The sequence below is a fragment of the Varanus komodoensis genome, unplaced genomic scaffold (genome assembly GCF_004798865.1).
Source record: "Varanus komodoensis strain SLA01 unplaced genomic scaffold, ASM479886v1 scaffold20_1, whole genome shotgun sequence".
Taxonomy (NCBI): Eukaryota; Metazoa; Chordata; class Lepidosauria; order Squamata; family Varanidae; genus Varanus; species Varanus komodoensis.
The window spans coordinates 15460425-15488325 of NW_025335587.1; the positions used below are offsets into that span (position 1 = coordinate 15460425).

General features: G+C 49.6%; 2 protein-coding genes across 6 annotated transcripts in view; one reads left to right on the top strand and one right to left on the bottom strand.

The window, feature by feature from the left end:
* The window catches only part of MNT (MAX network transcriptional repressor), a 54912-nt gene extending 49955 nt beyond the window's left edge, over positions 1-4957 (top strand). Inside the window, exons 8-10 of one of the 4 annotated variants that reach the window (XR_006414699.1) lie at positions 1180-1437; positions 2431-3375; positions 3575-3718. The gene's annotated coding sequence lies outside the window, so the exon portion shown is untranslated. Of the gene's footprint in view, positions 1-1179; positions 1438-2430; positions 3719-4501 lie in introns of those variants that run through there. The other 3 variants (XR_006414700.1, XR_006414697.1, XR_006414698.1) reach the window with 3 other exon arrangements.
* Positions 4949-27901, bottom strand: part of SGSM2 (small G protein signaling modulator 2) — a 65015-nt gene continuing 42062 nt past the window's right edge. For both annotated transcript variants that reach the window (XM_044429822.1, XM_044429820.1), the window contains 16 exons: positions 27044-27111; positions 25307-25470; positions 24117-24252; positions 22761-22895; positions 19872-20022; positions 18000-18064; positions 17232-17377; positions 16336-16464; positions 15193-15369; positions 13511-13900; positions 11649-11773; positions 10657-10739; positions 9840-9949; positions 8605-8701; positions 6421-6588; positions 4949-5096 (listed from right to left, as the gene is read on the bottom strand). In XM_044429822.1, coding sequence (XP_044285757.1) covers positions 5008-5096; positions 6421-6588; positions 8605-8701; positions 9840-9949; positions 10657-10739; positions 11649-11773; positions 13511-13900; positions 15193-15369; positions 16336-16464; positions 17232-17377; positions 18000-18064; positions 19872-20022; positions 22761-22895; positions 24117-24252; positions 25307-25470; positions 27044-27111 — 2233 coding nt within the window. In that variant the 3' untranslated portion in view covers positions 4949-5007. The remainder of the gene's footprint in view (positions 5097-6420; positions 6589-8604; positions 8702-9839; positions 9950-10656; positions 10740-11648; positions 11774-13510; positions 13901-15192; positions 15370-16335; positions 16465-17231; positions 17378-17999; positions 18065-19871; positions 20023-22760; positions 22896-24116; positions 24253-25306; positions 25471-27043; positions 27112-27901) is intronic.

A 27901-nucleotide genomic window follows, 5' to 3' on the forward strand; every position in this document is an offset into this window, starting at 1 on the left:
GTCGGCATTGGGTTTCATGTGAAATAATTCCTAAATATCAGCTGGAATGGTATAATTTGCAGGAATCCGCATTAGGGAGGGTCCCAAACCTCTTAACTTGAAGAGGAGTCATTGCTCACATTCAAGTCACCCCCTCCAAAGATAAAATACAGCAGCCAAAACCGACGGCCGTTCATTTCATCTGCTCTTGGTATCTCTTAGACCAGACATGGTAAAAAAACAGATCGGGTCCCATGACACGACAACACTGCATGGTTTCCACCACGCACACATTTTTCCGCACTTGTGGACATGCAAACAGTGTGGTTTGCACGCTTCTTAGTCTTGCTGTCACAGCCGGTAACACGAAATGATGTTCAAGCTGCACCAAGTCAGGTTCCGGCTGGGAATCAGAGAGCACCTCCAGACCTGCTGGAGCAGGAGGACAATGGGACCAAAGACCTGGGGAGGTGGAGGGCTCTTCCGCCCTGGAGGCATTGAAGATGCAACTGGGCAGCCCTCGGAGAGGGAGGGTTTACTTCTATCAGACTTGGGATTTGTTTTTACTATTGGCTAGAGAAACGGGATTTCGCATAGATTTAAATATGTTTTTAAAGTTACCATAAATGGAAAAAGAAGGGTGTGGGAGCCGACCCAGCGGGCTCGATGTTTTTGATGATGGAGGTTGTTTGTAGTTTTTTTGTTTTGGGTTTTTTTAGGATTATAATTTCAAATGAAACTTATTTAAAAAAAAAAAAAGGAGATGGATGCTTTAACTGGGCATCCTGCACTGAGCGGGGGCTGGACCCTCTGGCCCCTTCCAGCCCCATGAGTCTGTGATGCCACCATCTCCATGAACAGAATCCCCAACCTTTCCATGGAGCCCACTGGGTGACTTTGGGCCAGTCACAGACTCTCAGCCCAACCTACCTCACAGGGTTGTTGTTGTGGGGATAAGATGGAGGAGGAGATGAAAGCTGCCTTGAGCCCTTTGTAGGAAAAAGGCAGGATATAAATAGAAAAAATTAAATTAAATTAAATTAAATTAAATAGTCTTCCTGGTCACCTCCTAACTCATCCACTGCAGCCCTGAGACGGGTTGCCCCTTCCCTTTCCAGCCACTCCAGTCCTCGCAGGATTTTTTATTAAATGAGAGCAGTTTTGCCGATTTCCCCCTCCTCCCTCTGCATTTTTGCACAGCCTTTGGTCTCCGAAAGGAAACGAGGTGAGAGACGTCTGGCCGAGCTGGTGGGAGTAAAGGGAGCCCTTCTAGGGAGCTGCGGTAGTGTGGACGGAAGTCGAGACGCTTGCTTGCCAGCCGTGGTAAAGTGGTGATCCCGGTCCGGGCAACCAGAGACGCGTGGAAACCAAACCAGCCATGGAGGCGATCCATAGTTTTAGAAGACCAATTGCAGGCGCTTCGGAAGGGGATCCGGAGAACACAGCAGGCCCACTCAGGTAATTTCACAGCTTTGGTGCAAAGCAACCCACAAGGTTGCAGTCCGAGTGGCAGAGTAGAAAAACTGGGAAGTGGAGTTTGCATTGCAAAGCGCTTGCGTTCAAGGCATCAGCTCGCCGGGCACTCGCGCCCTGTTCCAGGGTCCGGCCCCCCCATCTGCCCGTTCTTTCCTTGCTCAAATTGTGTATGAGGAAAAGTATTTATAGTTGCATCTGAGGAGGTGAAGTGCTGCAGAAAGGGAGGGAAAGAAGCCAGGGGGAGGGGGGGGGTGGCATGGAGACACGGTGCAGCCCCCAGCCCCACGCTTCTCCCCTCCCCAGCCTCCTCTTGACCTACGCTAAAGTCGCTTTCCAGTTCCGCAAGAGCAGACAGAACACCTCTCCTAGCCTTGAACCTCTCCGCGAATGGGGTCTTGGCTAGAGGAGGAAAGAAGGGTGGGCGGACAAGAGGGGCTTTCTCATTGCCCCACAGAAATGGGGCAATCATGCCCCCTGTTTGAGAGGGTGGGAAGATATTTAGGTGGCCAAAATGCCCCCCAGCTGCAAGAGGCAGAAATAGCAGCAGGTTCCGTGGGACTTGGAGGTCCGCAGGTGCACACAGTCTTGGGGAAAGGAAAAGAGCTTCTGGTGTGTTGAGGAGTCTTAAAAGAGCCCAGAGAGTCAGTTTAGGGGTCACAGGAGGCCAGTTAGTGACTGGGGGAAATGGAAAAGCTGGGGGCGGGGGCATATTCTGGGCAAGGGCACCGCTGGTGGGACCTTTGCAGGAGAACCCAGTACAATTGGCTTCTGCTTAAGCAATAGGGGGATTTCGCCCCCTCGTGGCCAGGCCTCGAATTGCAGGACAAGCAATTGGCATTGGGGATTTCCAGTTGCATCGCAAGAGCAGCCAAATTGTCGAACTGTGACGGTGCACAGAGGGTTCAAGGCGCCATCCGTACAAGTCAGAGGGGTCCTTTGTCCCTCTCTCCACCTGCAATCTTTTTTTCCAAGCAGAAGTTCTGCAAGAAGCTGCTGAACACGTTGCTTTAGCGTAAGGTGGACCGGAGAGGACCGCTTGGTTGGGGAGTTGAGTACTTTTGGCGCACCTTGATGTGTCGTTGCGCTGCCTCTTGCCTCTCTGGCGCCAGTTCTAACTCTTCACCTGCGTTGGCTGCCAAGAGTGAGGAATGCCTATTTACCTACCAGCTTCTCCTGGTGAGAGCAAGTCATCAGGCCTTCCAGATGGGCTGGAGTCCCGGTGCTAAGTCCTTATATGGGGAGAAGGGTTCCAGCTGGATCAAAGGCAGCGTTTTAGCTCAGAGATGACTGGGTGACCAGGTTGTGAGGGGAACCCCACTCATTCCACGCTGCCTCCTGGGGGGCTGCCAGGGGTCTTTCAGACAGTAATTTCCTTTTTCCACCCTCCTGTCCCCACAAGCGAATGGTGGGCAGCCCAACTTGGAGAGATGGGGAAATCCTTGCAGGGCCAGGAATCCAGTCGTAGCCCCTCATGCAAGGGCTGGCCGGCATGGCCGGTTTGTGGAGTGCCTGCCAGGAGGCAAACCCCACAAATACGATCGCTCTCCCGTGCAGTGTTTGTGTCGTTGCATCTGGCACCGGAGAAGGTTGTACAGCCTTCATGGAGCCCCTCCCGGGGGCTCGCTTGCAAGAGCTGGCAAGACGAGAGGGAGGTCCGCAGAAGCAAGAGGAGGGATATGGCTGACTTTGACCCTAGTCCAAGGGTGTTGTGTTCTTGTTTTATTCCAGTTATGTTTTGTAAGCTGTCCTGAGACGTTTGTAGTGGATGGGTAAGAAAAGCTTTTGATGGATGGCTGGATGGATAAAATTCCATTAAAGAAGAGCTTGTGGTGGCGCCAAGGGGCCACACACAAGAAGGCCCTGCTACCCGAGGAGCACTTAGTGGAGCAAGGTTTATATGCTGGCGCCTGCTTGGGATGGGTAAGTCTGGTGTGGACCAGGGCTGGACCACCTTCTCCAAGCCTGGTGCCCTCCAGCATCTGGCTGTCTTTCTGCCCAGCTCAGGCACTGATGGTTTGGGGGGGGGGGGTGGATGCTTGGTTTTGAAACAGCTGTGAGACAAAGAGCTCCGTGGACCCGTTCGAAAAAGCTTTGCCAATATGTATTTTTTAATTTATAGGTTGCACTTAAAAGATAAACTCTTCAGCAATAACGAAAATATTCTGGTCCTGACAAAAATAAATAAGGCAATGCACAAGATTCATAAAATACCATTGTACAGAACAGTATAATAAACATGTACAACAAAGTTTGCACAGTTAAATTTTGTTTGGTTGGGTGGTTTTGTTTTGTTTTTTACATAGTAAAGGTGCTGTATAATACATTCCCCCAAAACATAGTGCAGTGTTTCAGTTTTAAAACATCTTTTTGTTTTGCTTGGTTAAGAGGTCACCTTTCCGTCGAATGCAGATACACATACACACACACACACACGGGAAAGCGCGTTCTTTTGCTGTGAGACTTCCCTGTGGAACCATGCAAGGGTCAGACACTTACTTGGCACAAACACACAAAAAGAAACAGGCAGGGTTCCCTGTCAGCGGGCATGCTGAAGTTACCAAAAAGGTCCATGTCCTGGAAAAACTCTACCTCCAGTAAGGTAAGTTGTGAGATTCTGCAAACTGGACATGAAACTCCGCATGGACCTACAGGGTGAGTGGTCCTCAGACCAGCCGTAGGGAAGGAGTCTTCCATAATCCTGGTAGTATTGAAATACACCATGCATTCATGGAATTCTGTGCCCTTGAGACTCCTCCGTTTTTCTAAATCAAGGTTCTAGCCCTCAGTGTTGTGTTGAAAGGTGTGTGGCTCTCTCCACCCTCTCCCTCCTTGCTTTTTTTCCCTGTGGCCTCGGCGTGGCTCACCAAACCCTTCACAAAAAGAGGATGGACAGAATACTGCTGGTAAGAAAAGGATCAGGTGCGTTTTGACATGTAGTTGAGCCAACTGTTTCCCTGTGACCTCTTGTGCGGGGCGGGGGGGGGGTCTCTGCCTCCCACGCACAAACGCCGGGAAGAATAGGAGGCAGCATGCTTGTTTCTCGCAGGAAACCCCCAGCTCGTCCCGCACCGGAGATGGCAACCAGCTGAGTCCCTTTGCACGTGAAAGTCTGTTCGTCCGCTGCAGGCAGAAGACTAAGCGTACCTGGCTAGGGCCTCGGGCAGAGAAGACACGGTGCAAAGACGGACTCGAGCGTGCAAATGGCAGCGGAGGGGAAGGGGAACCGGGGACACGCACTGCTGACCACGCCAGTGCCGGGAGGCCGCTGGGCGAGACGGCCAACGAAAACAAGCGAGGATTATTCCTGGCCCCGGAAAGCAGACTCCAGAAGGCGCTTGCTCCCACACATGGATACTCGAACGGCGCCAGGTAGAAAACCCTTGTCTTTAGTTGTGTGTTTAGAATATTAAAACTCTCGAATATTTTCCGCATTCCATAGAAGAGGCAATCCAAACAGTGGCTTGAGTGACCCCCCCCCCCCCCCCCCCCCGAAGGCTCGAGAAAGGTGTCGGCAGCGGCACCCGTGCGCATCCGTCCCTCGCCGCTGCACGCTCACTTGTTCTCAATCAGCGTTTGAACCTTGCAGACCAGATCCCTTGCGATCTTCAAAATCTCCTGAGCGTTGTGATGTTCAGCCATCTCTACAAACAAGACAACCACAACTGCACTGAGGAGAAAAGACCATTCCATCCGGCAGGGACCCACCTGTGGGGCTTTGTACGCGGTGCTTAAACTTTTAAAAAATTGAATATTTTCACCCAGAAAAATATCATCAGTTAATGGGAACAGCGGAGTTTTGTAGGGCATCGACTCTCCCATCCAACCCCTGGAACTATTCAGACCTTCCCCCTTTGCCTTCTAAGATTCAACAAGCGTTCCCTGCCTCTGTTGTAGCAGATCTTCCCCCCCACAATAAGGACTAGAAACTTGAAAAGAAAACTTAAGTGAAAGCTGAACTTAGCCAGTGAATGAAGCGGCACTCGGCCTCCAGCACTGCGACGCACGCGGTGTTTGTACACAGGGACTGGCAGTGGGTAACATAGCCTAGACTGTTGAGCTGAGCGATCTCCCAGCCTCGCTCGAGATCTGTAGGGAAAGGCCAAGGAACTGGGCCCTGCCAAGCAAGCCGACAAAGTAGAGGCTCTTCCCCTCCTCTGCAGAATCACAGGATTGTAGAGTTGGAAAGGGCCAAGAAGCCCATCGGGTCCAACAAGTCCCCGTCGCAAGTCACCAATTACACCTGCCCACCAGGGTGAGCAGAGGAACAAACAGTAAACAGCAACCAAAGTTTGGGGGGCTCTCCTTATTCTCCCTGGTCGCCACAGAGCCCTGTGATGTCTTCAGGGACACTTTGCTCCATGCACAGATGGCTTTTCTTCCAGGGAGCCCAAGAAAGCACCGTTCTGTTGCCCAGGGAAGTGCATTAAGGATTGGGGAGACTCTGTGTGTGTGTGTGTGTGTGTGTGTGTGTGTGTGTGTGTGTGTGTGTGTGTGTGTGTGAGAGAGAGAGAGAGAGAGAGAGAGAGAGAGAGAGAGAGAGTCAGTCGCCCCACACCAGCAGCGGAGGGGCTGGGAGAGTCCCCGCTCGGCTTTACACCACATTTTCTTAGCGTCCGGTGCAATGCATTCTGCCCGACGTAGTCGACGCGTCTAGTTCTGGCTTCCGTATAAATAAAAGCACAAAACATTCTGTCTCAAAGGGCTACCATCCTTTCCTGATGGCGATCATTTCCTGGGGTGTTGCTTTTTTGCATGGGGATGGATCTCTCAAGGGAAATGAGACTCTATAGTGCTCCGTCCTATGGGAAACGGAGCACAAAACCAGCCCTCTGTTGCCAAAGTGTACTCTGAGCACTAAAACCTGGTCTCCGCTTTAAAAGCCAGCCAGCAAGCAAAGGTTTTTCAACTGCAAACAACAGGGGCCATGTTTAAAGCCCCTGGAAGCATCGCTGGGGCCTGCCTTACCGTTAAAAAACTTGATGATATCAGTGAAGTCCATGTTGTTATCGCGGATAATCTCTCGGTAGGTCTCCACTAGTGCTAAGGCAATGAAAAGGACAAAATGTTCTGAGGAGACGTGCTTTGCTGCCCAAGTTACTTCCCACACCGTAAATACATCCTCGTACAACAATTCTGAAGGGAAGGAATAAACATTACAAGAAAAGCATCCGATTACTCAAGTGCGCCACGGGCAGGAGTTTCCTTGAGGACATCCCCCACCCACCGCTGGAGCTAATAAAGCTATATAATTCCCCCCCCCCCCTTCCCAAGCCGTGTTTGTTTCAACGTCAGTTCTGCCACGCTTGTCGTAAAGGATACCCCAAAGTGTCATCCCCAAAAGTTTTGCTTCAAAACTTCACGGCTGCTGAGGGTGTGGAATGGGTTTCCCTGGGAGGTGGTTAAGGCCCCATCGGTGAGGGTGTTCAAGGACAGGCGAGTCATGCGCATGTGGGCATGCCGTGAGCAGAGCTGGCTGGTGCTGGAGGTCAGACTAGATGGCCTGGGGAGCCCTCCTGACTCGCTCTGTTTCTATGTTTTCTGACTTGACAATGAACCGCATTGTCAAGAAAGCGCTGCAAATTAGTTTGCCTCTGCAAACATGATGCTGAAAATGTTTCTGAATCGGGAAGCCCGCTTCGCCCTACAGGTAACCCCTGAGATCTTCCGAAGAGGCCTCGGCCAACAACAGTTGTGAGTTGGTCTTTGCCGTGGTGAACCCTTTTTGGAATACTCTCCTACAAATGGTTAAGAGGCAAAAGCACAGCCAAGCTTTAAATTCCCCTTGAAGACATACCTGTTTGCACAGGTTTGACCTCACCTGTAAAGGATTCTCTTACCACCCTGTTTTATTGTTATTTTGTGGTGAAGTTTTTAATGTTTTTTTAACATATTGTCATTTTTGTCTTGTTTCTGTACTGCTATCGTGACACGGTTCGCACAGTACAATGCCCTTTCACAGGTAAATAGCCATGGTAGGTTTCAGTGTCATTCAAGTAGACGTTAACGCTTTAGTCATTTGGAGATAATTATTCTTGTTATTTGATTGCACCCATTCTGCAAGTTTTCATCAATTAAAAATGTGTTCCGGATTAATTGGGCAGGGAAGTAAAATTAAAAACCGCTGGGCATCGTGATAAAACCTCTGGCCTTCTCCAAGATTCATTTGCCACTGTAGCACGCGGAAACGCTAAAAGGAAAATGTGTGTGGATTTTTTTTTCTTCATAAGGAGTCATTGCATTTGCAAGAGGGAAAAAAGCAATTAATGCACGACTAAAACTCCTATTGTCATCGAATTTGCTTTCCCATTTCCAAAATGATGGCCGATTGCATCTTGCACGATTTTAAAAGAATCAAAAGAACATAATTTGCAGCCCCTTATGCTTTAACGAGGGAATAAGTCCCATTGGACTCAGGAAGAATGACTTTGGACTATCCATAGGCACCTGTTGGATTTCTTCCCTAATTTATCAGCTTCTCCAAGTCACTTTGAGCTGCAAAGACTTAACTAGGCAATGGCTTTTGGGAAAAGGTGTTCCAGGTGACAGGACTAGAACCCATGGAGGAAACCGATTTTGGCAAAATGGCAGGAGATACATCTAAGGCAGTGATGGTGAACCTTTGAGAGACCAAGTGCCCAAACTGCAATCCAAAACCCACTTATTTATTGCAAAGTGCCAACACTGCAATAAAACCTGAAAACTGAGGTTCTAGTTTAAAAAAACACCTCACAGCCAGTCCAAGCAAATAGATGTATATCTTTGGCAGCGCACTGACCGGCCATGTGAAAGCTCGGACAAATTGTGGCTAATGAATCGCGGCTTGTAACGTCATCGCCTGGACCGGTACTCCTTTCCGAGCATGCGCATGTCCCCTGTGTGGGCTGCTATCCAATGCTCGGCTCCTGGGGTGATGCTGGGGCGACTGGGCTTGCGTGCCGACAGAGAGGGCTCTGCGTGGCTGCTCTTCGCCACCACTAACGTAGGGTTACAAGCTATTCAAGAGAGGAGCAGATGGCTCCAGGAAGGGGTTGGTTCTCTTTTGCTGAAGCTATTTAATCGGAGGCCACCTGTCAGGAGGAGACAAACCACATCTCTGCGGTCCCTTTCCAGTTTGAGATGCTACAGGTTGACTAGGCTCGTGAATCTTACCTCTCTTAAAATCGAGAAGAAACCAGCGGTAGCAGAAATAGAAATGGGTGTAATCGCCGTTTTGGTGCATCAGTTCAAAGAGCTCAGAATCCAGAATCTGTCCAATTAGAAGGGGGAAAATGCACACTATGAAGAACGGAAAGAGGAGCAGTTGCCCTGAAAGCCAAGCAGAGGACCATTGGGCCTGAGCCCTGCCTTTCTTCACAGCAGCTGTGCCCTTAATGACTTTGCTAGTGGACCAGCACTCCAGCCAAGGTGATGCCAGACCAGTTTTCAGGGAGTCTTGACACCCCACCTGGGAGAGACGGCTGAGTACAGGAGGTAAGGGCTTCCCCGTGGGCAGAGGCAGAAAGACCAGACCGCCTTCCGGTGAACTGTGAAGACGCACCCATCAACCCAATGTTGGGTGTGAACGGCACCGGCAACACAGTTGGTACCTCTGCCCTTCCCGTGAGGCAAGTCCAGTCTTGGGCTGTCTTTCTCCCCACCCGCCAAGGGCCAGGGGCTCATGGCGACCTCCCCCACCATCAGCCTCTTGGGGTCGCAGAAGTTCTCCTGGTGGTTGCTCCCTCTTCTCCACCCCATGCCTTCTCCTCAAACCATCCTCCATTGGTAGTTCCCTCGCTTTTGCACTGGGTTTTTCAGAACAGAAGTCGCCTGATGCCAGCTGCCCAACGGGAACAACTTTATTCGGGGTCTTGCTCCTGTTTTCCTTAAGGGAGCCCATTGCTGCGGTACCACCTGCAAGAGCTTCCCCAAGCAAAACCCCTTATTTTGGCTGGAAGAGGCTTTGCTACTGCCCTAACGGGTTCTTTGGAGCAGTTTGCTGACTGCGTGAATTGTCATCGGCATAGGGTAATGGTGTTTTCTCTGGGATTTTCCCTTACGGTATTTGAATTTTGTTTTCCTACGCTTGTAGGGAGTTGTCTTCCTTTATCCTGCCTTTCTTCCTCTTGCACGGAAGCCATGGTGGCTCCAAAAGGGCTTGTCTCCCTTTTATCCTTGCAACAGCTCTGGGAAGTAACTTTGCCTGAGAGCCCAAAGTTAAACAGGGAGCGTCATGGCCCTCCATGTGGACCAGGATCCTGAACTCTTAAGTCCCAGTTCAAACAGTGCTTGGGGCTCAGAAAGGCAAAACACGCAGCTCCAGGCACCATCTTCTGCATAGTCAGGCCTTTTCTTGATCTAAACACCCCTAGAATGGCATCCTAAAACCTCCAGATACAAAGACACACCTGGATAAGGGACCTCATGTTTGCAAAATGGATGTCCATGGCCCCTCCATTGGGGAAATTCTGACTCATTCTCTTCATTAGCTGGGTGAAACAGCTGTAGGCCAACTCATCTGAAAGCGATTCAGGACAGAGATGAGTCTACGCCGAGAACCAGACATTAGAACAAAATCGTGTACCGATCTACCTTGCAACCAATAAACAGGATGACCCAAAATTAAGCCCCGCAGCGATCCAGGGGTCTGAGTCCATGATAAAAGAGCATTTGAGGTTTGCAGTGGATAGATCGACATTCAGCAAACACAAGGTGACATTCACATGTACAAAAACACGAGCAGAGTATAAAGAAAATTAGCGATGGCTGAGAAAGACTGGAAAATTACAGGGGGACGTGATGCCCCTTTTTTGTAGAAGAAATTGTGGCAGTGAAGAAACACTTGCCGTATGATAGGGCAGGAAATGGAGTGGTGCATTTGGAGAGCGGCATTGCAATATTGGCAGATTTATTTTAAATCCCTTTCCCCGTGACCTTTCTTCCTTTCCTAATGAAGACTGCATTTTCCAGCTCCACCCTCTCCCCGCTTCTCATTCCATGCCATCCTCCATTCACCCTGTTCTGGTATTTTTCCCTCCACGTCCACCTCGCCTGTCCACACCAGCTCATCTTTCCACGGATAGAGGGCTCTCTTGGGGCCTTTGGTGTGCATGGTGCCATCTGGGCTATTTAAGGTGCTTGGAGAAGCAAGACCTACATTCCTTTCCATGCCATCAACAAGATCCAGCACACACACACACAAGAAAAACACAAGGGGTTTCCTACCTGTGTCGAGAACAACCATAAGTGGAGCCAGGAGATCGCACATGCCTTGGATGTAGCCAACATCCAGATGTTCCCAAACGTAACTGCAGCACAAGGGGTGGGGGGAAATGGGCCACGTACAAGGAACATCTCTTCGGTGAGTTGCTTCTCATTAAAAGGAGCCAGGGCCCTTGTGAACAGCCATAGAGGGAGACCAGGAATTTTATTTGGGCCAAAGCAAATAGTAGCACTATTCTCCACAGGGTGTATTCTTAGCTTCCTTACTCAGCTTCCCCTTTTTTAAATGGTGCCCTCAAGATGTTCCTTTCTTCTGCCAAGGATCGCTCGAGAGAAAGGGCGCCGATTCAAGGGTAGCAAAAACGCATTTTGGGGAGCGGTCCTCTGCTCTCTGGGCCAGTATCCTGGGATCCCAGCATCCTGGGGACCGAGGGATGGCTCCTGAAATCCCTTCCAAAGTCAGAGTGCTCCGACCTCAGAAGAAAGTCCAGCCTTGTGCATCTGGGGTGGAAGCAACCTGCTCTCCGAGGTGGGAAAGTCACTGCGGAAAAGGGGGGAGGGAACGTGCTGGCAAGTGCAGAGGGAAGGAGACGAGACAGGCCGGAATAGGAGGGCTTGGAGCCCCCCCCCCCCCAGCTCCCAGCCTGACGTCCTCCAACGCACCTTTGCCAGACAGGTTTAAAAGCCACTCTAGCTAAAACACGGGAGCCCAGAGAAAGAGGAATGAGCCATCGCAGTCTCCTTCCTCCCTTTCTGGCCTCCAGATTTCTGTCTGCCAGGGCCCAGGAGTCTTGGAAGCCCCTGAGCTCAGTTTTAAAGACTGCACCCTTAGAATATTTAGGGTAATATTCCTGTGCTGTTAAAAGGGAAGATGCTCAGCCCTCCAGGAAGCTACACAGTTGACATTCTCTGGGAATCTCTTCCCACCAACATCTGCCATGCTTCAAGCTTTGTGCCCCGACCTTTAAACCCAGCAGCCTTTTGGATAAACTTACCTGCACATGACATTCCGTAATTTTTCCAGGTTCTCTGTGGTGAAATACCAGTAATTCCGATCACACCTCTGTACGTCTTTATCAATTCTATGTAGGTTTAAGGCAACGGTATCCAACATTTCTATCTAGAAGATAACAAATAGAGGTCAGAAACGTCGGGCTGGACAAAACAGATCCAAGCTGCTTTCTCTGATAAGAGGGCAGAAAGCATGTGGGCTTTTGGAGAACCAATTTCTGCCTGTAAATGGGATGGGCGATGTCGCTACGCAATGGAAAGAACAGGCAAAAGTTTTGGCAAATGCCCATCAAGGTCTCTTGTGGACTAGTATCTTAATGCTTCCTTCAAAAGGGAAACCTGAGGATTTCCATCTACTCAGTTCATGGCATGGCTGATTCTGATTTGTAGAAATAGGCCACAGGAAGGGGTGTGCGTACACACATGTGTATATCACACTTGAAACTGCCACTCAACTCTTAGCCTAGCCTACTTTGCAGAGCTGTTGTGCAGATGGAAGGGAAGGGGAAGCACAATGTATGTATTTTATGCAGGATAAATGTATGCATTTTATGTAGGTGCATTATTTTATGTAGGATAAAGGTATAATCAATTATGTTCAGCATATGGACAATTTTATTAGGATTGTACAGCGCCATATACAAAGGACTTTACAGATTAGCATAAGCAATAGAATACTGTGTTATTGTTATGTCCTGGGTCCCTGCTCCAAGGAGCTCCCAGGCTAAAATCTACAGTTCCAGTGATGACAGAAGAAAGAGACAAAAAGTAAAAAGAAACTTTCATTCCGGTCAAACATATAAATTGGCATACAGCAGAATTATAGGTTTGGATGGGGGCCTTTGAAAGGTTATGGCTTCATGGGGACAGTGCTGTCCCTGCATTTCGTTCAGAAAACCCAGTTGACAAGAGTATGTTTCTGTGCATGCAGAGAGTTCTTTTGCTGCTGGGTAGAGGGGAAGAGAGGCCCAGTTACCCCCTGCCTCCTGCAGGCTCTTCTCTGGTGGCCCTACTTGTGGAAGATACTCCCCTGAATCCTCAGGGATACCTGGCTGGTGCCAACCTGTTCATTAGGTTATTTACACCCCACATTTCTTTCAGTATAGAACTCAAGGAAGGATCTATGGGGCCCTGACACAGACTTGCATCCAGGACGGCTTGCTTGCGCTTTGAGACCTTAATCTCAGCCCATTACTATTTTTTAGACAACAAATTAAAAAGTCTGCCTCATCTGGGGGCTTTTTGGCTATTAATTTTTAATGCGTTCTTACCGGCTTGCCAATGTCACTTAAAAATACAGATTATTGTGTTAAAGGTGCAGCTTTGTACACATTGAAAGGAAACACGCCTGATAAATCTCGGCCTGGTTCAGCCGGCATTCCCATCAAAACACACACAGGTTTGCACCCTACACACACACATAGGACGGGCACGTGTAGGATCTGCAGATTTGTTTTTAGATACTGATAGTCGGTAAGCCACCTCGAAGCCTGTAGGAAACGTGGCAAAGCAATTTTGGGGATAAAATAGATTTTGTGCCAATCGTTTTATTTAAGATGTTTCTAAGGTGACCCTCAGCAAAATGACCAGAGCAGCCCAGCAAGAGGGAAAAACCAAGACGACACAGGCAAACGGACTGCAGTCATAACTCAGCAGAACAAAGCCGTAAGGACTAAATTCTAGAAATGGACCCACCACCAAAAAGGCCCTGCTGCCCAGGCAGTGGGATACTCTGGAGAAGAACTTCCAAGGATGAATGCAACATTCAGGCGGGGAAGGAGGCAGTTAAACGTGCGCGCTCTCTCTCTCCTCAACTACCCCACAGTGGTCCTTAGGAATAACCTACCGTATAAGCTGCGGAACACACGGAAAGACTTTCCTCCGTGGATGCTTTACAGTCCATCTGAGAACATGGCAGTTCCACAGGTCCTGAGCCCAACGATTCCAAGCCCTTGGCTTGTGGGGTGTGCCCCGGATCGGCGCCAGCTTCCTCCTCCGCCCCATCCTCGAAGCAGACACTCTGACCATCATCGATGCTGGAAAGGATCCCCGACGTGACGGAGTAATTCCGGGAGGAAGGGAACCCTGAATCAGGGGAGTCGAACTCCACTGATTGCTGCTGCTCCGCCGCCACCACCACCGTGGGAGCGTCGATGCAAACCCCGGTCAACGGCGAGTCTTCCTGCATCTTCTGGTCCTGGTCCAGGGGGTCCATTTCATCTACGGATATAAACACCTGCAGGGCAGCAGGTTTGCCACGCAGGGGGAGAGAGGAGATGGTAAAGGACCACACATGCTTGCAGCAACAAGGGGGGGGGGGTCTGTGGGGACAAGGGAGGCCAGCCAGTGCGACTGGGCGGAGAGGGCCAAGAACCCCAGTGAAACCTCAAAAGGGTTCATGAGGGAGAGACAAGGGTTGGTGGCTGTCAGCGCAGTTGCCTGGGGTTTGGCAGCTCGTTAGGGGCAGAAGACGGCTCGTTTTGGTGGCTTGTGAGGGGCAGAAAACTGAGCAAACTGCTTCAAACAAAAGGTTGCAACCAGCTCTTCAAAGGGACTCTTCCATGAACTAACCAGTACCAGTACAAACACCAGTGGAGGCTTATGGCTAATGGGGCAGGATGAAAGTCTAATAAAGAAATAATAAAAGAAATATCACTACCAGCAGCAGTATTATTAATGTAATGCTAGTAGGGAGAGCAGCTGTGCTCCTTAGAGCAGCTGATCGGAGGAAAGAACTGACAGTCTCTGAGACCATCACCAAAGACCTCGATCTTCCTGGTTTGGAAAGTCATGTGATGCTAAAGACCCATAAAGAGCCGTATATCCTTCTCGAGTGGACCTGGGGGGGAGACCCTCACCTCCGGGGGCCTTCCCAACCCCGAGGTACCACTGTGGTCTTGGCCTGGCCACCACTTGGAAGATAAGCTGCATTTTGTAGGGGCAGAATTATACAACTCTCTGTAAGACCCTTCAGCTGGAAGGCCTATAGATTCACCTTGGGCTTGTGAGAGCCAGATTAATGCCAAACTTCACAAGAGCACGATAAAACCTCTAAAATCCCACCCAGGCTGGGCAGGGAGGGGGAAAAGCAATCACAAAATAACTCAAGGCCACTGAAGGATGACAGAGAGCACCTGCGAACCAGGTAGGACCCGGAATGGAAATCTATGCAATGAGGAACGCTAGCATGCCCCAGTTTTTGTAGGAGACCAAACCTCAGTGCTGGGTGCTACACGTGTGTACCCTGAGCTTAAATATTTAAACTTATTTTTAATTTCATATTTAATAAATATTTAAATAAATCAAATAAATACCCCAAAGAGGGAGGTATTTGCAAGACCTTTGAAGAAATACTGAAAAATAATGTTAACACCCCAAAAAACTGATCCTGATGGGGACTGAGTGACCATGCTGAGCTGCCACTCTGGGAAACTAACGTCTGGCAGACGCTGAGCCTTGGACCCAACCCGGGATCAGCTCCTGATGTCCTTACGACACGGGTCCCGGCCAGCTAGATCTTTGCCTTACGTCATTGCTGATGGTGGAATCCCGGTGGATCAGTCGCTGGACGTGGCTGTCGATGCTGCTGCCGGAGGAAAACTTGGTGGCCGTTTGATTCTCTTTCTCACGGAGCTTCACTATCATCTCACAGGCCTTCCACTCCGCCATGACTTTCTGATACTGGAGTGTGATTTTCTCATCCACCTTCAGCAAGACAAGGCACGGCAAGGAAACCTGGTCAGGGCTCAATCGTGAGAAAGCCCTGAAGATTCCTGATGACTGTTAGGATCTTCCAGGCAGAAGTCTCCCCTCTGGTGCTTTGCGTATTTTAGTTTTTTGGCATCAGCCGGATTTGGACAGCCCTTGGCGCTCAAGGGTTGGGGATGGGGGAATGCTGAAATGTGGGTTTGAACCCAGCCAAAACAGCAAGCGCTGGTGAACGACCCTGTTCACATTTCAGGCAATAGAAGAAAAGGTGCATCCAGCTCTGACAAGGAGCAGCTACAAGAGCATTCATTCAGGGGTATCTTAAGAAACTGCCCCCGATCCAAGCAGTTGGAAGTATGTGAACGGCACGCTATTCTATAAGATCATCTTGACTTGGGAACTGCAAATATGTCAAAGTAGAGAGAGAGCTCAAATATGGTGGGGCATTTAATTCCCAGATGTAAAGGGGAACATTTATGCTCATTTATTTATTATTTATTAAAAGCTTTTCTGTCCTGTCCCCTACAGAATGTCTCCAGACAGCTTTCAATAAATACATAGACTAAAACAAAGCCCACCACATCCGACCATTAATATACTAAAACCCCAGTTAAAATCCATTAAACATTAAAATAATGGGGAAATAAAAAGGGTTTTGCTTGACGCCGAAAAGAATATAACGTCGGCGCCCGGCAAACCTCTCTAGCGTTCTCTTGAAGGGAGTCCCAATCTTCCTGAAGCAATTTTTCTATGAGTGGCTCCCAACCTTTTTCATTTAGACTTTCCATTTTCTGTAAGCCCGGTCTGCCTCTTTTTGAAGGCAATAAAGGCAGCCTAGCCATTGAGAGCAAGCCCGGCAGAGTGCTAGGACTCCGTTCTAGAGTGAGACCCAGGAACAGTCTCCAATTCAAAACAAAAGGACCAAGGGCCAGCTTCTTTGGACTGGCCATGGCAGCAACGCACCCTGTCCATCTCCTTCTTGCTCATGCCGAACTTGTAGTGGCCCAGCAAAAACGGCCAGACCTCCTTCCGGATTTCGTGCTGCACCCCGCCATAGTAAACCTGACGGAGCAGCTCCAACTCCTTGTAATTCTGACACAAAAAGAGCAAGAGGCAATGAGAAACCTCCGAACATTACCCACCCTTCAGTAGCGAAGGAGCAAAGCCCTTCTGATGAGAACCCCCTCCCTGCCGTAACTCCACCCAGGTAACTGACAATGCGTCTTGATTTAAAACAGGTATATCCTGTCCTATATCCAAACAGGATCTCTGGACCGCTGATGTGAAAAACAGAACAGCAGTTACGCAGACAGCAAAATTCACAACAGCCCTTGGATAAAATCACAGGCAACGGCATTCAACAATATATGAGGACTTCTGTTTTTTAAGCAACTTCTTCTTCCTTCTCTTTCTCCTCCTATATTTTTATTTTATACTGATAATTTTAATTTTGTATTTGTAAATCAATGTATTTTTTGTATTTTTATATTTAATGGTAATTTCTTATGTACTATTGTATTTCAATGTATTTTATCATGTTGTAAGCCGCCCCGAGGTTTCGGCAAGGGGCGGCATAGAAATGTTAATAATAATAATAATAATAATAATGGCGTAAAACTGGCAGCATTTCCCTATTACGTCACTAGATTGAATTCTTGTGCATTTATTTATTACATTTCTATCCCGCCGTTTTCTTTTTTTAAAGAACGGAAGATCAAAGCTCACACTATGCCAGGCACTCCCTCAATTGGGATCTTGGCGTTCAGGGAAGCTTTCTGGGCTACCCTCGGATTCCGCATCAGGAAGACCTTACAAGGAGAGCTAACAATCCGCGAGAGCTTTGCCCGCCACGTCTGTACCTTCTTGTCCTTCTGGTATTTGCTCCAGACCTCCTTCGTCAGGCCTCCTGCGGCACTCGTGGGTTTGTCGGGCGGGATGATGGTGTGATTGACCAGGGCTGACAGGTGCGTCCGGACGGTGGACAGATGCCGGCAATAGGCAAGCCCTGCATGGAGGCAGAGTGGATGACACAGATGATAACAATTCTTGGCATGCTGCCGTAAAGGCACGCGATCCTTCAACGCAGGCGCTTTTATTAATTAATTAATTAATTAATTAAAACATTTCTATGCCGCCCCTTGCCGAAGCCTCGGGGCGGCTCACAGCATAGAATAAAATACACACTAAATTAAAACAATAACAATTAAAATATATACATTAGAATAAAATAAGCTTTCCATGCTCCTCCTCCACAGAGGTGCTGTGGCACAACGGGGTGGCATACAGATGTTTTAAACCAAGAAATTAAAGCAGCCGCTGTGAGAGCAGGCACAGCAGGAGGGGGTTTAACGCATTCCCCACAGTAACACAACCAAACGGTTTTTAGCCCCAGGATGGGAGCGCTGGCCAGGACCCATGGAAGATTCCTGTGTGAAGCTGGAAGGTGGTGTGAGAAGAGACATTTCAGCAAGATGACAAGAGTTTTTAAAAAGGAAAGACCCCCACCCGCCCCCCCAGTAAAGATCAGTGATCCTGACCTGGCCGGGGAGAATGGGAGCTGTAGTCCCACACATCTCAAGGGCCCTGGATTTAACACCCCACAAGCCATCCCCAAAATAGGCACTTACATCCATAGAAAGCCCGGGAAACGATCTGCCTCTTCATATTTTCACACAACATTTTCAGAGGGATCCTATTGGAATAGAAAGCCAAGATGCTTTAACACGCACCAGTTTTGTTCTTATTTTACTCCCCTTTCTAAAAAGAACTTGGGCCCGGCTACATGGAGGCTACATTCATTAGCCACCAGGAATGGTTCAACGGGCAGGAACTACCTTAAGCAGACTTTGAGAGAAGTTGGAACCCGGTGTCACCAGTCTTAGTCCAAAACCATTTAGGCACAGCTTTGCACTGGTTCTTACTGGTATCATCTGCAATGTTTACTTGGCTAATCGGTTTAGTTGGGGCAAAAATATTTCACCTGAATAAAGTTTTGGCATCCAATTAATAGATCAGTGAGTTTAAGAAGAAAGTATTTTCTGTGCAGGAACTGATACAAATGCGAAAGTAAACACTGTCTTAGAAGAGGCTTTCTTTCTAGGAAAAAGCAAAACCCTCAAAAATTATATTAAAAATGCCTTTATGGAAATTGCACCTGGCTCTAATAGGTCGGTGCATTATTTAAAAATGCCAACTTAGGCAAATCAAATTGCCTGATCTGATTGTTTTCTCTGATTTCTCTTGAATTGTAAATGTATTTATTTAACTGGCATCCCGCCTTCCTGCCAAGACAGCCAAGAATAAAACCCAGATTAAAAACCAAGTCCAATTATGAAATCCAAAATTCACATGCACATGAGTAGCAAAAAACAGGAAAAGGCAGCTTAAAGCCCCCCAAGGGCTATTAGATTGTTGTGCCAATCAAGCCCCACCACTGATTATGCTGACGGGGGTTGACAGGATTTGGAGTGCAGCAGCATTGGGAGAGTTGCAAGCTGATCGTCTTCGACTTTAAAAAGTGAAATAGCAATAGATGGGAAAGAGCCTCCCTCTGCCAGGAACCCTGGATAATTAAATTCTTATTTCTGATAATTAATGCAATTAATGTGCATGCTTTGAGAGGAAAAGATATGAGACTCCCAGATTTTTCCCTTTCAAAACATGCATAGAATTGAGTTCTAGCTTGCTTCTCCACGCACCCATCTCAAAGTCACGGTCTGGGATTTCTTGCTGTCAATACACTTGCTGAACTGTCTGTTACTGTTTACATGTTTATACGTAAATAGTTTTTATATTATGTCATGATACTGGGACTTTTCCAAGATTTTAAATCTCTGTAAACATCGCAGAGTCTCATCTATTTGGGATGTACGGAAATGCAACAAGGGAGCAGAGCGTCTGTACTTTTATATCAGTGCCTCTTTTATAGTGTGAATCCCTCTCCCGGTGTTATTCTGCACATTTTGCTGGCTGGTATTCTTGTGGGTGGGAAGGCTGGATGCACAGGCCTTAAGTACAAGAAAATTAAAATAAGGACCACACACACTTCCCATCAGCCTCCCATCCAACTCCTGAGAAAGCGGATGGGGGGACATTTTTCTCCTGCTCCCAAAATCGTAGAAACCAGCCCCATCATCTCATGGAGCTGACAGATGGGATATTCAGGACAGATAAAAAAGGACTTTTTCACCCTGCAGTGCAATTAAATTATGGTGCCTGCTACGACCAGATGTTGTGAAGGCTTCCAACTTGGATGGCTGCAAATGCAGATGAGCCAAATTCACAGAGGGATTTCAAGGCTACTAGTCCTGATGGTTGTAGGTTCTCTCCAGGGCACCTACACAAACCAGCTGGTGGGGAACACGGGTGCTATTTGCACATGCCCTGCTTGGAAGTTACGCAGGGGCAACGGGTTGGTGCCTTGCTAGGACTCTTCTGGGAATTGCCTGGAACCTTCCAGGACCCGAGAAGGAGAGGCAGGTACAGGGCGACTGTCTCACCTGTCATGAATGCAGCTGCAGCAGCTGGGGAGGTCGTAAGGGGAGCTTCCCGTGGAGCACGAGAGACAGGACGAGCCCTGGCTGCAGGGATCCAAGTGCCACGACAGCAAGCCGGCCCCAAAGCCCTGCGTCTCAGCCATGTCGCCGACGTCTGGGCAGGAGAGAAGTGAGAGACAAAGGGAGAAACTGTCAGATGCGCCCAGCCTTGCAGGCCTTCCTGATCGGAGCTGGAGCGGCTGCAATTTGGACAACAGGAAAGAAGAAAAGAAAAGGAAAGGGAGAAATACTGTACAACAGTGCACCGCACCCAGCTTCCGTGCGTCGCTCCATTCCAATATCATCTTCCGCTTAGGGCCCTTTGAGCAAAGGTGGCAATACGGGAACATCCCGCCCTCGGTTCCTTAAATGCTTTCTTTTTTAAAACTTGGATGATGCCTTTTACAACTGGCTGGCCTTCAGCTCATCTACCATGTCCATTAAGGCAAACGGAGGTATCAAAAACACGCAAGCAAAATGCAGGCTCTTTGGGTCGGCTTTACTTGGTTTTTTGCTTTGTTTTGTTAGCGTTCAAATTTCAGTGGGAAGGGGAAGTTTTTTGGCTTGGCTTTGAAGCGGAAGAGCACCCCTCCAGGGCATACACTCTGCCAGCGTTTTGCTTATTTTCCAAAATTTTAGGAGGGAGGGTTAACAAATTCAGCCATGGCTGCAACGTAAAGGAGTCAACAGGCAAGGTACGAGGGGGAACGAGCAAATGAGGGTAGCATTTTTGAAATCAAGCATAAGATCATGCTATAAAAGCAAACCAATGCCATAAAAGCACAAGTTCATGGGAACAAAATATGCTTTTCACCTTAATTCTTCAGGAACGAGCTGAATACGCCAGCACCTTCTACAGCCATTTGGTAACCAATCTTAAAGAGGTGGGGAGCATGAATTTCCCTCCCACCCCGTCCCACTCCAGAGACAAGAAGAGAGCTTGTTTTTATTTTATATTTTTAAAAGAAACAATGTCCTTTTAAGGTGAACCCCACAGACCCTAAGAATTCAGATGAAAGGTACCTGAATTAATGAAGAATTAACAGTGAACAGCATCTTCAAGGTGAATTTTTTGGTTTGGTTTACGGAGGTCCAGTTGTGCCAAATCTCCGGTCACATGCAAAAGGGGTTGCAAAGAACTCACAAGCAAAAGGGGAGAGCAACGGGACACAACAGTGTTGTCATTATGCCGGCAGGGGACACAGGCCAGGCCGCACATGTTTTCCACTCTGCACATCAATGTTTACGGGGAGTCTCTCCTTTGAGATGGCATTTCGTTTGTTGCTTCAAAATGCCAACCTTGACAGGCCTGGTCGTTCAGTCAAACCTTCCCCGAGCCACTGGCCTGAGATGTCTGGGGACCCAAGGAGGAAAATCCACAAGGCATCGCTCAAGCCTTCTTCTAATCAACATGACCCACGATCCGTGGAGATGTTCTGCCGCAAAGGCTGTGTTAAAACACGCCGGAGCTACGCCGGAGCGCTACGGAAGAGCCTCCCCGCCAATTTGCACCTTGCTCGCTCTTGATCTGGTTCTCCTGGCACCCAAGATCTGCCGTTCACTTCATGGAAATGTTGCTCTACAAGCTTCTGCTTCTCTGCCCAAACTTTATTCTGATTTTGCTTCTTGTCAGAGGTACCTTCTTTACAGACACATGACGTGTGTCCTTCCCTTTTCCTCAGAAATGCAGATCGTCAGCGTGGCGAGCCAAATAAGCCACCCTACCGGCTAAAACGCAGATTGGGCCAGCAAAATGTTTACGGCTGGCTGTGATGACGTCCTAGCTCCTCAGGTCTTCCTGGCCAGCGCCACCAGCAGTCTCGGGCGCGCGCTCCTGGAAGACCGTCCCTCCACACAGGCCGAAAACATCAGCCCACCGCTTTGCTCCACACATTAGCAGCCTGCAGAGACAGCTGCAGCACAGCTCCCAGAATCCCCATCCAGCAGGGCCACTGACCGGGAATTCTGGGTGCTGCAGTCCAAACGTGTCTGGAAGGCAGGCGGTGGGGGAAGGCTGAGTTTGAGTAAACGATGCGCCATCAGAGAAGAGGAGGGCAAGCTGACTCTTGCAACAAGACGAGTAGGGCAGTTCCCACCTTCTGGTGCCCAGATTTTATCCGCTCAGCCCTGACGCTGGAGGGGACACAAGGGTCGGATCCAGACCGGCCCTGATCGAGTGCGCTTCTGGTCCTGCCCACGCTCTGGGAGTTCACCTGGCAACACACAAGCAGCTTCCTCGCGTGCTTGATCGACACGCCTGGGCCGGGTGAGGGTCTTCCAACCCAGGGTGCCTGCCTGTTGCCGTTACTGGAACGGGACCTGGAGGCTGCAGCAGGACTCAGGCAGTCTGGCCAAAGACCTCTGCCCTGCAGCCGGCGACAGACACGGAGGACGTCCCCAGGTGAACTCTGGACAGCACGCTGGCTCAGGAGCAGCGGAGAATCCCTCCGATGGAGAAAACAGGCCAGGCTGCCCGTGTTGCGTGCAAGGGGACGCCGATCCGGAGGAGCTCGCCCAGGTTGCCAGCCCCTGGGGTGGAGCATACAGCTGCAGTTCCCTTTTGGGCCTGGGGAGGGCCCTGCAGAGCCTCGCAAGAGGAAGAATTCGGAGCTGCTTTTCCTGCGAGGCAGCAAAGCAAGCTGCTTTTCTCTCAACAAGCTCTCATTCCAAGTCGGTCCCCCTGAAATCCTTCCTGCGTGGAAGGAGGCACAGTGGGTGCCTTGACCTTGCAGTAATGCCAACACTGTTGCAGAGGAAGAGGAAGGGGGGGGGGGGAGAGATTGTGCGTGCAGGCGTGTGTGTGGGGCGGTGGCTCGGTGGGAGATAAGGTGGGGTGGGTAGAAGAATAAAAACCTTTCATCCTTTTAGGATCTGTGAGGTTCCGATTGCAGATCATGGACAGCATTGCATGCAGCTTGTCTTCCTCCTCTTCGTCATCGTCGACAGAGGCAGACCGACTGGCATCTAAGTGGTGGTAGTTAATAGTTACTGCTCAAAGAAAATAGTGAAAGAGGAGCATAAGAACACAAAATAGATGCTTGGATCTACAATCAAGTCTTAAAAGGACATGTTTGAGACAACGGTCAGGGGAGCGGACTATCCCGAAAGGGGCCAGCGCAAGATTCGGATGTCATGGACTTTATTTACTTGTTTTATTTACAACTTGGTGCGGGTGCTTCCTTCCAGAGGCCTAACTCAAGTCATTCCTCTCCAGTGTCAAACCAGGTTGAAAAGGGTGTATGTTGACTGACAGTCCAGCCATCCAATCAGGGAAGGTTGCATACCGTCCTCCATACAGAGCCTGCCCACAAACACTTTGCCCCGGAAAAAATGTAATATTTCATCTTGATTTCACTTAATGCTTTGGAGTGGGCAAGTTCTCCCTAAAGGAAAAAGCATCACCAGAGCACTCCCTTTTTATCCCATGTTTTACCTACTTTGCAAATTGCGCCAGGAGGAAAAAAAGTTTGCGATATAAAAGAGAAGACAGATCAACAACTGAAAAGTGAACAGTTTGTCTCTGTGTGCTGCAAAATCGTGACATGGTATGTTAAAGGTGATGCTAATTTTTGGATCAGTCCTTAAGCCGCAGGGTCACAAGGACGCTAGCCGGACTGGGGGATGCGACGGAGGGAGCTGGGTCATTGCAGCCCGGAGAAGAGGAGATTCCGAGGGGATCCTACAGCGACCTGTGGGTGTGTGAAGGGGTGCCACACGGTGGAGAGCCATGACCTGCTCTCCCCTGCCATGGAGGAGAGGGCGCATCCAGTGGGGCAAAGCTCAAGGAACCGTGTTTCACGTTGGATGTCAGGAAGTACTTCCTGTTGGTCTGGTCCCCTAGGATGGCTTCCCGGGGAGGTGGTGGAGGCCCCATCAGTGCGGGCATTCAAGGAAAGATTGGATGGCCATGTGCTGGGGATTCTATGAGCAGAGCCGGCTGGAGCCAGGGGTCAGACTAGATGGCCCAGGAGGCCCCTGCTCCGTTTCCATGTCTTATGTTCCCATATTGAGCCCTTGCACGGCTGCCATCTGAATTATATGGAAGACACCCTGGGAGTCTTTTTGGCTGAGCAGTAATAAAAATACATGCCTCCAGTGAATAAAGATGCGGGGTATAACCCTTCCAAGCAAGCAGAGGAGCAAGAGGGTCCCTGCCTGCCCAGCCTGCTCTCCCTCACATGTATAACTCAGAAAACCGGAGCATCTTACTGTTCTCATGCTTATGTCCTGGGTAAATAATCCGGAAGACATAATCTGCAGCCATCTCCACAGCCACCGGGATTTCATCCACTTCCACAGACCGGTTGTGGCTGTTCCGTTTCCGAAGTTTGGGGAACACTTTGCCCTGAAAGACACGGGAGGATCGTAAAAGGCGAGAAATGTGGATTGTGCCAGAGCTGCCAGGGAGCGTTGTGGGGTGGCAGGTTATCCTCGATGGCTGAACTTGGAGGTGGGTGCTACAGAATGAAGCTGCTGGGCAGCAGGGGAAAGATCGCTCGGCGTGCGGAGTTTGGTACCCAAAGGAGAACTCTGACATGCTCCAATGCAAGAGGGAAGGAGGTTGACTAGCTGAGTTGGCTTCCAGGAGTGAGTCAACTTGAAGCTTGCACAAAAACCCACTTCTTGCGTCTCTACTCAAGTCCCAAGGGCCATAAACTGGAGCCGGATGCATTGTGGTATTTGGGATGGAGCTCCTTAGAATTAGGGCATCTCTGAATACACGTCCGACCCAGGAATTTCTTTTCAGTACCATAGAAAGAAACCAGAGTCGCAGACAAAAGAACTCAAGGCCTTGCCCACCTCCCAGTTTTCTTCCAACTCATCGGAAGGCAGAAAAGGTGGCGGAATTTCATTGCCTGCTATTGGAAGCTGAATGCAAGATCTTGGGCCTGTCTGATCCAGCAGGGCCTTTCTGCCCTGGAAGAAGCAAAACCTATCAACCACGTGCATTTATCATGTCAAAATTCGCAGGATCAGAGTTTCATTCCCCGTCCTCATTTTCCCAATTTCTCCCCACAACAGTTTGAATTCTGTGCCCAAGAGCCTCCAGTCCCCACGGACCTGTTTCTGTACTTTTGTAAAACTCTGGGTCTCCCCCAGGCCAACTCAAGCGTGATGCCTCCCCTCCTTGGGTGTAGATGACCACAAGAGGGTTCCCCCCGGAACAGAGGGAATTCTAGATAAAAGGGACCCCCTTGTATGTGAGGAGACCACTGAGGCTGACTGCTTGGGACTGGGGCAGTGGCAGCAAAGGGCTGGGAGCTTCCCATAAACATCTGGTTGACGATGGAAAGTGAGATGCTGCGAAGCATGGCGGAACACCACGTGCCAAAGCTTTGGCATACAGGTAGACTCAGAGTCCACTGCAGAAGGCAAAGGGTGGGGTGGGTTTTGTTTACCTTTCCCTGCTGGGACCACAACGGCGGCTCCAGCTGGCCACGGGGCAGGAGGCCATTTTCAAGGCAAGAGAGGAAGGTCAGGAGGTGGCCCCCGGGGGGGAAATGAAGCGGGGGGCGTTGGGTGCCATCTTGGCTCACCAGCACGAGGGTCCCCCCTTGCTCTGCTGCAGGGGAAAAACACGCGTGTGATTAGCTCTTTGAAAAATAAAGCAACAAAGCAAGCACCGCAGCACTGCGGCCCCGTAGCTGCAGGTGTCCCAGGAGACGGTGTGGATTGTCAGGCTGCTGAAGCCAACCGCACCTGGGGCTGGTCAGTACCTGGGCAGGAGATGCCCTGGGAGCCCCTCCTATTAACCCCTTAGTCCCTGTATGAGTACAATAAATCAAATAATTGGAAGAGGCCATGGGACAGAATCCGTAGATCCATTCTGTGATACGAAGGTCTGAGAAGAAAATAACCAATCTCTTGCAATTCATCTCTTGCATTCTTGCATGTAAAATTCTTCTACATTCTTCCGCTTCAAAACTACGGCAAGGGTTTGGAAAGACAGGAGAGCTTAACCTCTCATCTAGCCCACCCCCAAGTCAGTGGAATGTTCCCCCAGATTTTTTTTCTTGCTTTCTCTGAGACCCCCTTCTAATGTTCAACATGCAGCTTGTTCATCGTTCCCTTCTCTTGACCTCAAGGTAAACTGTAGTCCTGCTTTTCAGTTCTCTTTCGCTGGAGTTACTTGAAGGCTACTAGAACCATTGTTGTGGCCCTTACAGCTAACCAAAGGCTATTGGTGGACAAGGGAAACAAAGAAAAAAATAGCACCCATTTAGATTTTTAATGAACTGTAACAAACTGGTCTATACAGGAAGTTCCACCAGGAAACTTCTAACATTTAAAATTAAATATGTGTAGAATCATTAACAAATTTGCACCTGCCGCAAATTAAGCATGCATTTGGATGACACGGGGTTGATTATCTGGCAAAGATCACGTCTTATCTGAGTAAGAGAAATATATAGAGTAAGAATTATCTCCCTGGGTCAGCATGCAAGGTGATCCTATAAGGCCTTGGAATGTAGAAGATACATTTCTGTTCTGGGAAAGGGTCGCTAGGTATCTTGGAAGCTTAGCAGGTTGAAATCTAGATGGGGGAGTGTAATATTGTGACCTGCCCAGAGAGCTCTGGCTATGGGTGGTATATAAATGTTAAACAACAACAACAGGTATCTCCTCTTGAGAAAGGCTGGAAGTGTCCCCTCTGAGTTCTGCAAAGGGTTCCTCCCACAGAATGGGAGGAAAGCTAAGCTAAGGTCTGAAAAAAAGCTGCTCCAGAATTTCTTAATTCGACAGTATGCGGCTAAAAGATGTGGCACTTTACTCCCATGAATCCACTCCGGCTCACATGCCCCCTCCCCGATTTGTGGACTCTGTTCAAGGACAGGCGGGACATGCACATGGTGGGCATGTCATGAGCGCAGCTGGCTGGAGCCAGGGGGTCAGACTAGATGGCCCAGGAGACCCCTTCTGACTCGCTCTGTTTCTATGTTTCTATTTCATCCCTGAATCACGTCCCTTCACCACCACGATCCCCTCCCCGTGAGTTTGCTCTTAAGACCAACACGTGTGATGCAGAAGCAACCCACTAAGATCAGCAAATGAAGCTCGGGTCAGGTCTCTTCGCCAGAAGGGCCAGGCGTGGCCCCTGCCCACGGACACGTCACCCCACCCCAGAAGAGGCTTACGCTGTTGGTGGCAGTGAATGCAGACGATCTGGCTGAACGGCACAATCAAGGCATAGTCCCAGAAGATGCTGGAAATGGGCAGAGAAGGAAGGAAACAGGGGTGAGCATGCACCCAAGGCCCCGTTTACCCTAGTCATGCTGGGATCACACCCACTGTCCCTTGCTTCCTCTCTGGGATTCGGCAGTGTTGGGGGCTGGGGCTGGCCCTGTGCGGCTGATGCAGGGTGGCAAGGCAGGAGACAGCGAGATGCAGGAGCAGGAAAGGTCAGGCGGGATGCGGGCAGGGCAGCCCGCAGGAGGACCTGTGCGGCTGAGGCCAGTTCTGCAGGGAAGACCTTGCTCTTCTGGAGCTTCTCCCCGAGGATTCCCAGCTGGCACCTGTCGGCAGTCTGAGAGCACCAGCGGGACCTGGGACCAGTCCTGCTAATATGGTGGTTCCGGCCACACAGCAGCCTGGATCCTAACAGGCAGCATCTTGAAGAAGCGAAAGAGCAGCCCGAGGGAGCGAAAACTTGGCCAAGAAGCCAATAGCTCCGCAGGTGCGTCTCATCCACTCCTGGGATACAAAATGCACCCCTAATTTGTTGGAAAGACACTGATGGCCAAACAGCCAGTGCCACTTAGGAGTGCAAGCAAGAGCTGGTGGCGGCGGTGTTTTGGGGAGGGAAATTGCGGGAGAAAGCTGAGCTGACATTTTGGCCATCTTGAGCTGCTATGATCCTCTTGTGAATGGACAGTATCATCTTGGCTGCATAGAAATCAGCATGAAGAACTGGTCCACTGTTTGTCTGTATTAGTCTGAACCCACGGCAGGCTGAACTCAACCCCAGTCTGAACCCACGCCAGGCTGAACTCAAC